This window comes from Oenanthe melanoleuca, chromosome 1, assembly GCF_029582105.1.
Source record: "Oenanthe melanoleuca isolate GR-GAL-2019-014 chromosome 1, OMel1.0, whole genome shotgun sequence".
NCBI classification, from domain to species: Eukaryota; Metazoa; Chordata; class Aves; order Passeriformes; family Muscicapidae; genus Oenanthe; species Oenanthe melanoleuca.
The window spans coordinates 40,813,873-40,829,749 of record NC_079333.1 but is presented as its reverse complement, the minus strand read 5'-3'; the positions used below and the strand labels follow the sequence as shown (position 1 = coordinate 40,829,749).

Here is a 15,877-nt window from a genome sequence, read left to right as displayed (position 1 = left end):
GGTTATAGAGCCCATGCACACAAAGACTCCCTTCATAACAGATCTTTATCTTATTCCTACAGATTCATTTTTCTTCAAGAAAATGTTCCTTCCACCACAGTTCTCTCACTTCTAAGGTAGATCTCTTTCATGTATTGCACATTATATTATATAAAACAGGAGAATCCATGCACTGTTGACAGGGCACCTTTTGCACCCCCAGCAATCTGCAGGACAGTCCTCCCTTTCACAGGATGGAAATTAAAACCTCTAGCTACACTTTTCTCTCCACAAAAGTTGCTAGAATGATCAGAAAGTTACATCTACAACAGCAGGATCAACACTGATGCACCACCCACACTGCACCTCTTATGTTAAACACAGTAAAGAACGGGTAATGCACAGTCAGTTCGTGTCACCAATGTCACACTGCAAAAAACAGCAGCTATCACCAGGTGGACCTTTTTGCCTCCTCTCCAGAACATAAAGAATTCTTCCCAAAGGCAAACTGAGTTAATCCTTTACTGCATAAAAAGAATAGAGACTTGAATAATGGAATATAGAATCCCAGGTTCATATATATATATATATATATATATATATAAATAAACAAACATTAATTGCAATTCCAACAGCAGGAACTTACTATAGCCCTGGATTTCATGAGGTTGCTGAACAAATATCACCAATCTCTAAAACACATTGATGCATCTAGTTGAAGTGTTTCTATTGTATGTCTAAATCTAATCCTGCCATTCTCATCTGCCTGGGCACAAAGTTTCTCACCAGACAGTTATGACCTTGTAGGTTTCACTCAGCCATGCTTCACACTTGTGGTACAAGACAGGACAAATGTCCTTAGTTAAAACAGTAAAATAAAAAATGACAACAACTCCTAATTTTTTAGCCCAACCTGTCATACACCTTTACATAAAACAGCTTCAAGGTACAAAAAGCTGAAAATGCTTTTAGTGTACCTTTGAGAAAATATTGCCCTTAACTCCATTTTCATTACCTCTTAGAGTGGAGAACTCTTTGATGTTCTTCACTATTCAAACTTGTTTATGATGCCTACATATCTAAAACAGAAAAGCAGAGGCGTGCAAGGCACAGGACTTGAGTAGTACAAGATCTCCAGGTGTTGCCCTCTGGAAACACAGTTACTGCAAGTGGCAAGGCAGATGACCCAGGGGTGATCCACAACAGCCAGAAGTCTGGCCACGACAATATCTTCTAATGACAACACTTCTACAAAGGCAGGTCTTGCTAAGCAGACAAGCAGCACTCTCTTAACCACCTCTGAAAGCACCACCTTTGAAAAAAAACTCATTAATTCACACTGAGTACTACACAGTGGCTTTGGAAGGATACCTACCGTTGTAGGAGGAGAAAACAGTAAGAACAGTTGGGTAGTGCCATGAGAGAAACTCAACCTTTGTTGTGATGAGAGCCTTTGCCCTCAATCCCACATTCCTTCTCAAACACAACACCATATAGAAATGGATATCACTGAAAAGGAAGGAAGGAAGGAGACACACGTGATATGTGGTGTGGAACTGCCCGTTGGGCGTAAAAGAAGCACACATCAGGCATTTCCCATTCTCCTCCATTCAGTGATATGCATTCATTGTAATACTGCACCAGCCCTGAGAATGAATAATTCCAATTAGCCAATAGGTACTGGTTGAACACTGCAGGAGTGTAGCATGAAACCCAACAAGGAAGAGTTTTGAATTAAAATCCACTACACTGCTCATGCGTGTGGCCATGAGCAAGAGATACCAGTCCTTGGATCTCTCTGACAGGTGGATTTCATCTGCATGAACCAAGTGATGGATATGTGCTCTGTAATGAACATGAGCCCAGTGATGGGATGGCAGGGAACCATCCCTAATCCTATGCTACAGGAGGAACCACTTTCTGTCAGTTAGATGTATGAAAATATATGGTCTGGTTCTCCATACACTCACATCAATTTTATGCAGATGCTACTATATTTTCTGGGAAAAAACTCCTGATTTATATCCTCATAAGTAGGAAGAGGATTAAGACTAAAATGCTTTTAATGAAATAGGTGTTCAAGCAGTTTGGTGAATAATTTGATATTAATAATTCATTTGGAAAAATTGTTATTTTTCCCTAGTCCTGAATAGATCAAAGATAGCATTTGAATGCTTAACTTTTGTATGCTACTTGCAATTATTTGTGAACTACATGATTTACATATAACTCAAATAGGAAATTAGGATTATTAAATAAAACTCAATTTACAACTCCCGTAGCAAATTATGTCTTTTGACTAATTTATGTAATGAGCTCAGCTAGCCTGCCCTTCATGGATTTCAAACTGCATGTTCAATATTTGCAATTATCTGTGCAGACAGCAGTTACATAAGTCATCTGATCAGTGACAGAAACACTACCATGTGGGATGCAATCACAATAGCAAAAGCAGCACATTCTAAATCTTTAAAAATTCAGAAAATACTGAAACATGCAGTTAAAATTTACAGCTGACTCTTTTCTATTCAAAAACACAGGGGGAGGAAGCTTTTCCCCTCTTCTGCTACTCTCTGTAGATATACATGAAAGAGGTGGTACGAATGTGAGGTATTGCTTGTTCTTTATTTTCATCCAGAACATTAAGTGTGTTGCTTAATGTTTTTAGTAGGTAAGCAGCACTGATGGTTTGTCACTGGGGCTGGAGAGGGAATGGGGTGCAACAGGAGAACAAGCAGCTCAGCACATGTGAAAGAAAGGCTCAGGAAAGGCATGGACATGGACAGCCAGTCGAGACAGCTTGAAAGAAGATTTGGTCCGATTTTCAAGTCCGGTAGGATTTCCCCTATTCTGCTTTTTGAAACATATTTGAAGGTAGGATGTGAAAAACTACATGGCTTTGATCACATCACCCTAATGAGAGTTGCTGACCCCCAGTTAGATGAAACTATAGCCTCACTGAAATGTCTGGGAGCTTGGTCTTTAGCTGGGATGGAACCAGGAGTTCACACTGGATCCTTACAATTGTGGTTGTGCTCTTCCTCTCTGCTCTTATTAGTCTTACTAGGCCCTCTTTCTTTTTTTTACTAACTGCTTTATGTCTCATCCCCATTGCACCTAGGTTTTTTTTTGTCTAGCCAACTGAACAAACCTAAAATAAGCCCAAATTTGACACAAATCAACTTCCACAGACTATCAGTGCTCATTATAACCGGCTGTCTCTTGTTGGTATTGAATACCCTGCAGAAAAAAGGGAAAGGGACTAAAGAACGCCATAATGCACTCTTAAAGCAAAGAGCCCACTGCTGCCCACATATATGACAGCAGCCAAAGTACTCCTACAATGTATGCCCTAGCTTTGGCTCAGGAAAGCATGACTGTCAGCAATGGGCTTCCTTCCTACCCTAAACTGCCTACCACTCTAAGGCTGACCGAAACACTGAGGAGATAGCAATCTATCAGAAATGTAAAATTAACAAAAAAAAAAATGGGTTCAGAATATATCCAGATAAGAGATCAGCCTCTCTTATTAGCGCAGCCTTCTACCTTTAATTACTCTATGAGTTCTGGACATGTTTTTCTATAGAATTAACATTTTAATTGTCATTTTTCCTCTCTCACCTCCTTAGGTGGAAATTTTTAAATCTGAGAGGTACCAAATGTTAAGGACCAAAAATTCGTATGCAGTCACTGAAATAACTGGCCTCATTTTCCCCCTGCACATACAAATCTTCTTTTACTGTGGATGGAGATGATTCTAATGAAACTCCTTTCACCAACCTGTAATACAGTTACAGCTACTGATGTTTGTGGCATTGTGTACAGGTTAAACTGATGAGTTATGAGTGAGTCTAGTTATCTGCATAGTGATAATGATGTCTCCTCTGCACTAACAGATGTAGCTCCTTAGTTATTTCATCCACAGTTATATGGCTCCACCTGCACTTGCAACTCTTCCTTTGCACCTACTTCCTCCCCTTTGTTCCACATGGTAATCCCTTATCATGAGCACAAATGTGAGAAATGGGGTGCTGAGCACACTGCAGAGCATTCCCTTTCCCCCACCCCTGTGCACCTTATCACTGTCAAACTCCACAGGCCATACTCCCTCGACTGCTAGTTGCTCTTGTTTTGAAGAAAATTGGCAAATCTGCACTGGAAGATGCAAGTTTTGTTTGCCTTAAACATTACAGAAACAGAATGGTAAATACAATTTTAACACAAAGCTGGTACCTTGACTTGTGTGACCTGACAATTTAAATGAAATGCAAATGATGTTCTGCCTGTGAATCAAAAACTCTCCTACTTTACTGAATGCATCTGATACCATGATAAAAAAATACTGGTGAGTTTGAAGGCAGTACTGAAATGCATAATGCTAGAAACACAAACATTTTTTTCTAAATAAGAAGGTGCTTTAATAAAAAAGTACTTTAATGAAGTTGCTTTAATAAAGGACTAATTACCTCCAAGTGATGACATTTAAAAAAGGTGTTGCAAGCAGCTTCTTACTCAGAAATTAGTAGCTGAGATCAATAAACAAAACATAAAATGTAGGCATATTATTGATGCAGATACTGATGTAGATAATGTAAGCATAATACTGCTATAAAGGGCTGAATTCCATGAAAAAAGATGATGAAATAGAATAACCAATGTTAATTCTATTGAGGCTGACTTCAAGTAGCTAGTGTTCAACCAGTTTGGTTTTTATATGGCCTTGAAACATATGCCAATTATAGCTGCTAAATCCATATTGCAATTATAAATGGTTACCTTTGTTGATCAAAAAAAAAGAAAATGAAATGGAAGAAAATAAAAAGAACATACCATGTTCACACACAAAACAAAAAGAGCTATATCAGGGACATCAGGGAAGGTGGAATACTATAACAACACATTTTATATTGTTATACTATTCCACCCACCTTAATGGAGAACCCTTCGGTGTGGCTACGCCGTAGCCCTTGGAATCCAGATTTCCTCCCACTTTCATGGTGTCACAAGGCTTTCGCTGCTCAATGTACTCATTCATGGTGGACTCCAGCAGGAAGGCAAACTTGCCCTTGGACTTGCGCACACGAGCTACTCCCTCTGCAGTAGTCCTAGTGAACACTGATGGCTCAGCTGATTTCATGTAGGTCCACATCTTTTCATACACTGCTATTTTTGATCTCTGGAGGTAACAAAAAAACAAGTTAGAACAAAAGAATGTTGCAACGTTTCAGAATGGCACTGCTCAAACAAAATCAATCGTACTTAATTTTTCAGACATTCGAGGTTGGGAAAATCTTGGAGAAGGGTTTCATTTGAATTCCATTATTTTAAAAGAGACAAGAATTACAAGTATCAATACTACAACAGCAAATACTATTTTTAAGTTTGGCTACCCTCTAGCAGTCAAAAAAGAAACCTGCAAAGCTGAATTTACTGTTAGATAGAGGAAGTTCACGCAGTCAATGTATGGTAAAGTGTGTTTTAGAGAATTATATATGAAGTAGATGTCCACAATAAGCCTGTACTCTTAAAAGAAACAGTAAAATAATCTTCCCATAAATACTCAGCTGAATCTTAAAGCATTTCTCTAATACCCACTTCTTCCACCATCAAAACCACAATAGCTTAAGTAAGATTTCTGCATTCATAATTCAGAGTCCAGGACTGACCTGATTTATATTCAGAAATGCTATACAATATTTGAGGACATGGTTCACAATGAAGGATGGAAACAGCAAGCTGGACCAAATATTAAAGGAAGCAAAATGCCATAAGCATCTTTCTTAAAGAATTAGGTATGATTTTAGAACTGCAGTATCAGTGGATTTATTTTAAAGACTGATCCTGCCAATAACTGAGTAAGAAATGCACTTTCTCAAAGAATGAACAAGAATTCATGGCTTAGAGTGCATTAGTAAATACTTAAGCAAAAATAAAACTTCTTAATAAAAAATTAAAGCAAATAAAAATTTTCACTAAAAGAAAGGAAGGAAATACTGTCAGGCTGAGAAGTTTCCAATGCTCATTAGATTCACTCAACAGCTCCTTTGCTTCCTCCAGCACTAGGAATACATACATGCAAGCCAGCAGTGTGTCAGCTGAACACTACACACTGTTTTTATAATAACAGATGGCACTTGTCTTCCCCTATGTTTGCTGTAAAAAGGACCTTTTAATCTAATGCTCAAGTCAGTTTTTATTGAGTCAAGAGGAGTTTTTAGCTAAGCAAGATTTGGTGTATGAGCCTCTTCCTACACTGTGCTGAGCACTCCAGGAAAATATTCATTATTATAAAACCCCAAGACAAAGGGCCTTAGATTATTTAAACAAATACCAAATCCTATTATCTTTGTATTATATAAATTAAAAATGCTCTAAGAAGCCTGGAACTGAGCCTTTTTATATGTGAGAGTAATTTCCCTGAAGCACTTCAATTTACCAATTACTGAATGACTGTGCTATTACTTAGAAAATAGTTTGTTAGGGACCTAAGTCTGTCCTGAAAATAAGTGGCATTTAACTAAAAATGTTCAATAAAAATGCCATATAGCAGAACATCATAAATTATACTTTCCTTTTTTAGTTTGTATGTATGTATAATTTTATCTTTCTGTCAAATATAAAAATATTTGAATCAACAACAGCTGTGTATGTCCATAATTACATCCTGACTTGTCACCCTTTCTTTCGACTGTAGTCACAGCTATTTTGCATTTACATAATAGTGGCTGGAAGCAGAGCATAAACTAAGCCATCAATACATTCTTTTTGCTTTACAGTGATGTAATTTCATGGATTTAAATTTACAGAAAGAAAAAAATGGAAGAGAATAGTAATAAATCAGTCATAATTTCAAGAGTATTTTCTTGCCTTTTTCTGCCTTTACTTCCAAACATTTTTCTCATCTTAACATCCATTACATCTAATTCTTTATAAAGTAACCATATAATAGGTAACTTTCATTTAAAACTTTATGCAGCACATAAAATAGCTGGATTAGTAACAGGAAACACTGCCCTAAATTGAAAAAGGTTGCATTTAAATTTACTTTTTTTCAGAATCTAGTCTCCTTTGCCTATGAAAATAAAAAAAAAAAAGAAAAAAAAAGGAAAGTCTAACAAGATATCTGCTCTATAAGAAAATTTTCTCCTCCCAAACTTTCATTTGTTTACATTCAATTTCAACATGTCAACTCAGAGGGAAAATTGAAGAATGAACTAACAAATATTTTTTATTATCATATGAGGAAACATTGCAACTTTCACTACAGTCAGCCAAGATGGGACAATTTTCATTTTGGGCTTTTCTGAGTAGAACTGCTAAAACTAACTACTTTCCCTCTTGAGCAGTCTGCCTGGAAAATACAACTCCCACTGCATCTAAAGAAGAAAATAGGAGTATATAAGAGCTAACAGTATCAAAGTTCCTATTTTTCTTTATGTTGGCTTTAAAAAAGTATTTTCTCTTTTCTGCTTTCAATCCAGATTTAAAACAGGCTGAAGAGGTGTTCAGAGTTTCTGACATTTTGATCAGAAATGACAAAATGATGGGAAAATGTCCTGAAGGCTCATCTTCAGCCAGATAATCACCACTGACACAAAAGTTAGACATGGTTCTAATACCAAAAAGTGAATTGCTTTCAAATCCACAAAATGTTGGACTTGGACACAAGTCTTCTTGTACTATTGTTTCAGGCTAGCTCTTAATTTATGTATTATGAAAATAGCTTTTGTGTAAATATTGTCTGTCAATATTTTATCTTTCTCCCTGTTTTGTGAGAAATATTTTTAGAAATAGCATATAAAGTATCATTAATAATCATTATACTGTGGGAGAGATTAGAAATCATTTGAAAGCAAGTTATTTTAAAGAAAGTGATCAACACAGTTCAAATCTTCATTAAGCTTCAAATTTTGCATATGCAATAGTATTTAGAATTTGTAGTTAATTTTAATGTTTTCCACTCTATTTTGAAAGAAAAATTAAAGACAGCAATATTGATTTTCCTTCTTTTTTCTCTTAGCACTTTAAGATTGAAGTGAAAGATGGGCTATCACCATAGATATTTTTACTTCATTATAGTGTCTTCTCTTTAAAATGAGAACTTGCATAAAATATTGAAAAAGTTTCTGTGTTTACAGGATGATTTAAAAGAACCACAAAATTTTTGTGACCAATGTTTCTACATCATACATCTGATCTCATTACTTCAATAAAATGCCTGTCCAAGTATTTTGAAACTTAAGAAAACAATTCCAGTCCTTCATTGTCTATTCTTTCTTTGGGAATTAATTTTTGCATATCATCACCTACAAAATTTGTAAACACTAGATACTCCTGAAAATACATAAAGTTAATAAATACAAAGAAACATAAATCTGCCTGGCCATCAGCACCATGTTTTAAAGTATCATCACAGCTTCATTCCAGTAGAAAGAACTATTTGTACCCATATATTGTGGCTACCATCTCAACTTATGATGGACTGAAACTGGAGCTCCAAGAATAAAGTATCTAACATTCCACAAAAAGAACAAAAAATGTGTTTATGGGAAACATAGGTGAATATAAATAATTGGTAAGAGGGACAATACTCATGAGAAAAAAATAGTATGACAGGTGTAGTTAGAAACTTTTCAGTGGACAGTATCCATTAAAAATGAGGTACCAAGCACCCTAGCTGGACCCCTCTAGAGTTCAGTTAAAGAGGCAGATACTTTAATGTGTGCTTTACTTCATCACAACACACATATCCCACTCGTGATGCACAAGGTTGTTTTCTTTCTCCAGTTTCTGCAGAAAAAATCTAGAAAACTGGGTTAAACCAAACTCCTTGATCAGTTTCATGATGTGAAGGTCCAATCACTGTGTGCTTGTTAAGTGAAATTTGTATCTTATCAATCATCTTTCTGCAGCTAATAGAACAGATTTGCAAGCACTTCTATGGGGATATTTGTTGCAATAGAAAGGTTATTTCACTTGAGACAATGTCTCTGAATAGACGTTGTCTATAGTTTCCAAATCACATTGAAAATTTTGTTAATGATTTACTGAGTTCAGTTTGGCCAAATTGAAATCAGTGCAGGTGCATGTGAGTACCTAGCAAAGAACTCCTTTCAATTAGTCAATTAGAAGAAATTTTCATTCCATCTTCCACTTCTAAAAATCTCTTAATCTCCACATTTCAGATAAATAATGACCTAATTAGCTGTGTAATTTTCAAGGAAGGGTTACTGGCTCACAGCATTTATTCAGAGCTATGTTCAAACACTAAACTCACTTTGGTCAGCTGAGCTTAACTTTCATCTGCTGGAGACATGAAATAAAGCAGGAAGGACTGTTTATTATGTACTGCTTGTGATGTCCAAGCTCCCTGCTTTCCAGCTGGCAAATGATGAGGATTACATACCAACCACACTAATGCAGGAAAGCAAATGAAAATGAAGTAATCAATAGAGACAGCACAGGCATATGAATGGCTATTTAGGCTATTTCCTGATGCTCCAACCACATCCCCTCAAGTTAAATTTTCTCTTTATTATCCATCTGAAAGTCAGCAATTAAAAAACGCATTTCCTGCCCACCACCCAAGACCCTAAAGCAGAATGCACACAGCCAAATCCATAGGCAGAAACAAAACCTGCAAGACTCCACGTTACCATCACAGGCTTTCAATGCTGCACATCACTTCAGTACTGTAGCTTCACACAAATCAATAGTGCAATGCTGCCTTAATTATCACTGGCTTCAGTATCCCCCCCGGCATCTCTTTTGCATCTCTTTTTTTTTCGGCAGGATCAATAAACTTTCCATAGATTAAAAAACTGGAAAATTCAACGAATGGTCTTGTGGGGGTAAAAATGCAGCTAAAGCATTGCAGGAGTTACAAAACTATACTGCACATAATTGCAAAGTCACATTATTTCACATTTCCAAGCATGTTAAAAGAGTGGTTGGTAGGGATAGCTGCTCTAATGGACACGCCAACTTACTCTGAAGAACTCTTTGGTTGACCCTGAGTCCAGTGTCCCGTAAGCAATTTCGGTTTGTTTGGCAAGGTCTTCTGCACTCTCTATGGGTGAGACCATTCTCTCAACAGTCAAGAAAGCAGCGAGGTTAGCAGTGTAGGATGAGATAATGATGAGCGTGAAGAACCACCAGACACCTCCGACAATGCGACCTGAGAGGGATCTAAACATGAATAAGATAATGCACATTTTCCTGTCTCTCGAACCACAAAGAGTGAGAGAGAGAGACAGAGAGAGAGTGAAGTGACCATTATTGCTGAACATTTGTCATTAACTAACAATCAATGGGAGCAAGATCATTTGCATTGTAAATATTAATAAATGCTTCTACTCTTGAAACTTAATGTCAACAGTGTAGTCCACGGTATTACTGTGTATCACACATACAGAGAAGCTTAAATCCTCTTCAACAGTAATATCAGTGTTCCTATTATTTCAGGATATGCCTAAAAATAGGGAAAAAAAATTTCAAAAATACTGGGTAAGTAATCTCTTTTTGGAGACAAAAGCAAAGCACTATAGCGGAAAATCAGTAGCTTTCTCGATTTCCTTTTGAAAAAAAAAAGCAACAGGCTTGCAGGATGATGCTGTCTCTAGGATTAAAATATTATTGTCACCCAAACTTCTCAAAAATTCCACAAGATACTGCAATCATTCATTAAACATTCACATTTTTCTTCTTTAAGAAGCAATAACTTTGTGATAAGAGACATTTCTGTTAAGTAAAAAATTATATTTTCCTTTTTAATACCTGCAATTTGATGAGAAGGCTGTTGAGGAGTAATGCACATGCACTTTTAATTAGTACCCATTTTACTGCTTCAATAATAGAAGGATTAGGCCAAAGCTGAACATTTAAAATTTCACTGCAAATGGCTAAAATGGAACCTTTAAGTTTGAAAGATTGGGTCATAATATTTAATTAAAAAATTTTAGTTATGGCCCACTGAGGTTCCAAAACTTCTTAAGAGACTGAGACATTCAGGACTGCATGTATTAGATGAATCATGTACTAGATAATCATATATTACAGTACTAATTATGTATTATAGGACCCAACATGTAGTAGATCTGAGGCATGTGCTCTGTAAGGCACACCTGAGCAACAGAGCACAGATTCTCAGAAACAGACAGTCAAATATTCTTTCACAGGCAGCAATATTTGTGAAGCAGCACTGTAGAACTTGAAACAGTAGCAGGACATTCCTTGATGCAAGGCAGATATTCAGCACAACTGTGTGCATTTCATGGGTGTAACACAATGGAACTAACCTAGCAACAACACAGTTCTTCTGAAGTCAACCCAGTGGAATTTCCCCTGTGTGAACCTGCTGTTTCTGAGACATGCTTGTGGTTTATGAACATCAACACTGGTAAAATAATAGTAATGACTGAAATACAAAGCAGATTATCTGTTGCTCTTGTCATGGCTATTAAAAAAGTAAAAAGAAAAAAAAAGAAGAAAAGGCTTCCTGAAAAATGAACTTCAAAACACTGCCAGGAAAATTAACGAAGAGAGATTTTATGCTTCAGTGTTGAGGGTAAAATGCAAATGTAAAAAGATTTGACACAAACCTTGGGGAAATATCACATCCTTGTTGCATAAAGGCACCCAGGGAAAACCAGAGGCTGTTGAATATGCCAAACTCATTGGGAGGCTGGTCACTGGGTCCTTCTTTCCCATCCTCTGGTTCTTCTGTGTGCCACTCATATGGACTAAACCTGCTAACTAGGAACAGGACCACACTGACACCAATGTAGGCAAAGACTATGCACATCCAGATCTCATACGCCAAAGGGTCCAAGAAGGAAAACACTCCTGGTTTAGATTTCTGGGGCTTTTTGATCATAATGGATATCCCCAAACTCATAAAAGGCTTAGAAAAATCAATGACCTCTTCTCGTACCAAAGTGATGGTCAGAGGCGCAACAGCAATCTCTGCTTTCTACAAAGAAAAAAGAAATATAGATGTATAGATTAATTGATGTGTGCTTATACACTCAGCTAAAGCAGCTAATTCCAAAGGTATGTTATTAACATCAGGACACTGTGGCTTAAATGCTCTTTGTAGCATTTTTCTCTTTCTTTCTATCACACTCTGCGTTTACTCAATATGCTTTCAGTAAAACATGCACATTGCAGGTTTTTAGTTCACAGAATTATGGAAATACTTAATTTTTCCACTAAGGAGAAGACTTTTAAATCTCATAGAGGTGGGCAGCAGTGTAGGATAACCATTTTAAGCATTAATTTAGATTTAAATAAAGGAATTCAAGGGAAAATGGAAAATTAGAATGACCCTATTGTCACTGAACATACAGAGATTTTTTAAGACTCCAGACACAGTAATTACTTATCATATCTTTGTAAGGCATAATAAAATTTTGAGGTAAAGCAATTCATAGACTCAAGAAAGCTCCAAATGGCATGAGAATGCAAAAGTGATTAACTGTTGCTGTGATTCCACCAAACTGCACAGAGTTGTCTCAAGGGAAATATAGTTCAATAGGAGTGAATTAGGTTTTAAACAGCAAAAACCAGCAAGTATACAGGAAATAGGTGTGCAAAATCATGTGATAAAAGGATAAAATGTGTGCTGAATCCATTCCCACTAGTGTCAGGAACATTGTTAAATGTGTCTAACATGTATTTTGGATGAAGATGCCAATCTTGAACGAATCATTATTGATGGAGGTGATTATGGCTGCTAACAATGATGTCTTTATGCACTATAAAATATTGGAACTAAGCTAATGGATCGTTTTTCTCATTAGGGATGCTACATTACATTAAGGTCTGTTCCTTGGTCCTGGCCTTGCCTTTCACACTAAAGCTGTCATTAGAGCAGTGCTTCAGATGGGAATTGTATGGGGATGCACCTCTGAGAGGGGAGCAGATGCAAGAGCTGCTGAAACCTCTCTCCTGTTCATCATCATGATGCTGTGTCTAGGTACAGTCACAGAGCACAGCCCAAGCTCTGTGAACTTGTATACATATATTCTATAGCTTATGGGCTCAGGAGAGTAACAGTGTGAACACTTTGTTGTTTCAATGAGATTAAAACATGCGGAAAAATAAGGATGTGCTCAAACAGTTTAATCCAAGAGTTATGTAAATAGCTTGTGTGCTAAAGAAAATATTGACATGGAGCCTCTTTGTCATCTTTGAAACAGGTAAATGCATTTAAAATAATTTGTGGTTTTTATTTTGTATGCTAATTCCTATGGAGCCATATATGTTTTATGGAATTTAATTTTAAACCAATATTGTGTAATTAAAAATTAAACCTGTTTTGGCAGCTTTGCAATTGTAAATAATTCAAAAGAACTGACTCATTGCAGTGCAATGGCCCATAAATGCACATTTGTATTAAAATGACTGTATATTAATCATCAGATTATACCTGTCATTCTGAAATAGTTGTGATGCAAACACTTCCCAAAATTTTATATAAAGATATCACATTTCAAGCAATGCATCTGAAATCATAATTTTGCAAAGGTATCAGAAATTACCTCTGGTGCTAATGTCTCAGGTAAATGTTATGATAACACTGCTAATTCTCTGAATTTTAATTTACATTTTGTTATACAAGGCACTTTTAAAAATTTGGCTTCCTAATCCCTTGTGACTACCTAAGTCAGGCTGAAACAGATGTTTTATGAAAACAGCTACTTTATGAGGAAGGGTAACATGCCTAAAATATATTTTTAAGTAGCCTGAAAATTAAGTAAACTTAGTTTCTGTAGTCTAAAGACTGTAGGATGGTTTGAGCTGCCTGCATATTTTTGTTTTTCATCTCACCCATAAGTAGCTTTTTTCCAGAAGAATGGTTTCCTTCTTTAGAGTCAACGTCTTTTGTATTTCTAAATTTTGATTACTGAGAATGCCTAATGTGGAGTCTTTTAATTGAGACTCATGACAACTGTGACCTCTTCCTGCCAGTCTTCTCTCTGTTTGTCACATAATGGTATCTTCATTAACACAGTGTAAATTATAAACCTGGCCACTGGTCTTCAAGGGTGTTGGCTAAAAGGTTTTTTCTGTGTCTGCAGATTTCTGCTGGAGTTAAAAGACAGATCCCTTGGGGCTGTTAGTTTTCTCAGTGTGAGCTGGAAAAGTGACATTGCCATTTTAGTGTGAATTGAGATTTTAAATACCTACTTAGCACGTTGCATATTATATGTGAAATGCTGGAGAGGATTTATCTTACCAAATTTAAATTCTCAAATAGGGTATGCAGGACTTGAGCAACATCAGAACTAGCTGCCTACAGTACTGAAGGAGTTAAAGAGGAGAAATAGCAACTTAACCCATTTTTCACAATAGTGATGTAGTATCAGATAATTCATAATTTAGATAAATCCATTTCATGTCAACAAATCAAAAGGGAAAATATATAGCTAGGTCATAATTAAATACCAAAAATTTGGAGAAACTACAGCACTCCAGACTGATCATATTATTATTTTTGTAAGTCAATTGTGTGCCATGTAAAGCCTACATAAACTCTTCATTGCAAAAGCTAAATAATGAAAATAGCTGTGCATGATAATTATCAGCATTTGTGCTTTGCCCGTTTAATGTACACCATATAATTACGGATTGAAATGATTAACACTATAACTATGGTGCAAAAACAATTAATGGTTTTGTTGCCAGTGAAATCTGTTTTGACAAAGACTAATGATACTTCACAGTTAAATCAACTGCATCTTTAACAGCATTTCAATCAAGGCTCCACCATTACCAAGTACAGATGCATTCTGGATTCTTCCAATATTACACAATGAGACAAGATTGATTCTGATGGTGAAAGACATTTTCTTTTCCAGAATACATAATTATTACATCCTTGTGAATAAAATATATGCTTGGTACAAGTATTGTGAAGGTAGTAAGGCTATCTGAGAAAAAATCATGCAGAAAGTGATTTCTATCTCAGAAGCTCATGGCTTCTGGAATTTCAAACAGAATTGAGTTGTGACCTTTTGTGTTAAGCAGTGAAAGAAAAGCATTCTGTGTCAGGAGAATGAATATTTAATTGGAGCTGACTGCTAGTGAATTTGAAAACACCTGTTACATGTGCTTAATGGCATTTCATCCCCTGCCAGAATTTCTTCTGTGAACTAGATATCAAGGCAAATAGAACCTACAGGGACTACTGCATGCATTTGGGTATGTCAGGGACAAATGTCCAAGATTTCCTGTCAGTTTTTAATAATGTGCTAAAAACAAAACAGGAAAAAAAACCCCAGGAAAATAACCATCCCCACCATGACATTCTGTACAATCTTAGCAAAACTGTACCCTACATCATTTTATATTATGTTTCCTCTGGGCATGATGGAAAAATCAACCATGGAGTTTAGGAAATGACTAAGCTACTCTGTGCAGCACCTGAGTGTCCAGATACCAGAACAACCTCTGGTGCACACAGGCCTTAAGGGAACATGGGATAAAATTTTCACATGTCCATTCTCAGTAATATGGAGAGAGCTAAGGGGCATTGGGGTATGATGGTGAGAGAGGAGAGCAGAGGAACCTTTTGTGTTGTTCAGAAACTGCTCAATCTCACTGGCCAGAGCAAAACTGTCTGTCAATCCATTAATGTGGTTGGGAATTAAAAGCTGTAAAATGTTTCCCAAACACATAATTTGGTCAACTTGCTAATTCAGTTGCAAATTCTCTCCCAGTCCTGGCTGCAGATAAAAAGCCTTATTGAAACACAGCCAAATACTCAGACTACTTATGTTCTTGATTAGGGGATCTATCAGAGAAGATGAACACACTCTTCTAGCAGATCTTTGCAGCAAAGTCCCTGGCTGACTGATTTTTCTGCTGTATGTGGAATAGGCCTGGGAACCTGAAG

The 15,877-nt window shown here is 36.5% G+C and overlaps 1 protein-coding gene across 2 annotated transcripts in view; it reads right to left on the bottom strand.

Moving 5' to 3' along the window:
• The window catches only part of GRIA4 (glutamate ionotropic receptor AMPA type subunit 4), a 210,966-nt gene that overhangs the window by 36,802 nt on the left and 158,287 nt on the right, over positions 1 to 15,877 (bottom strand). For both annotated transcript variants that reach the window (XM_056498542.1, XM_056498549.1), the window contains exons 11-13: positions 11,580 to 11,950; positions 9,969 to 10,167; positions 4,908 to 5,155 (exon numbers count right to left, since the gene is read on the bottom strand). In XM_056498542.1, the coding sequence (XP_056354517.1) occupies positions 4,908 to 5,155; positions 9,969 to 10,167; positions 11,580 to 11,950 (818 nt within the window). The remainder of the gene's footprint in view (positions 1 to 4,907; positions 5,156 to 9,968; positions 10,168 to 11,579; positions 11,951 to 15,877) is intronic.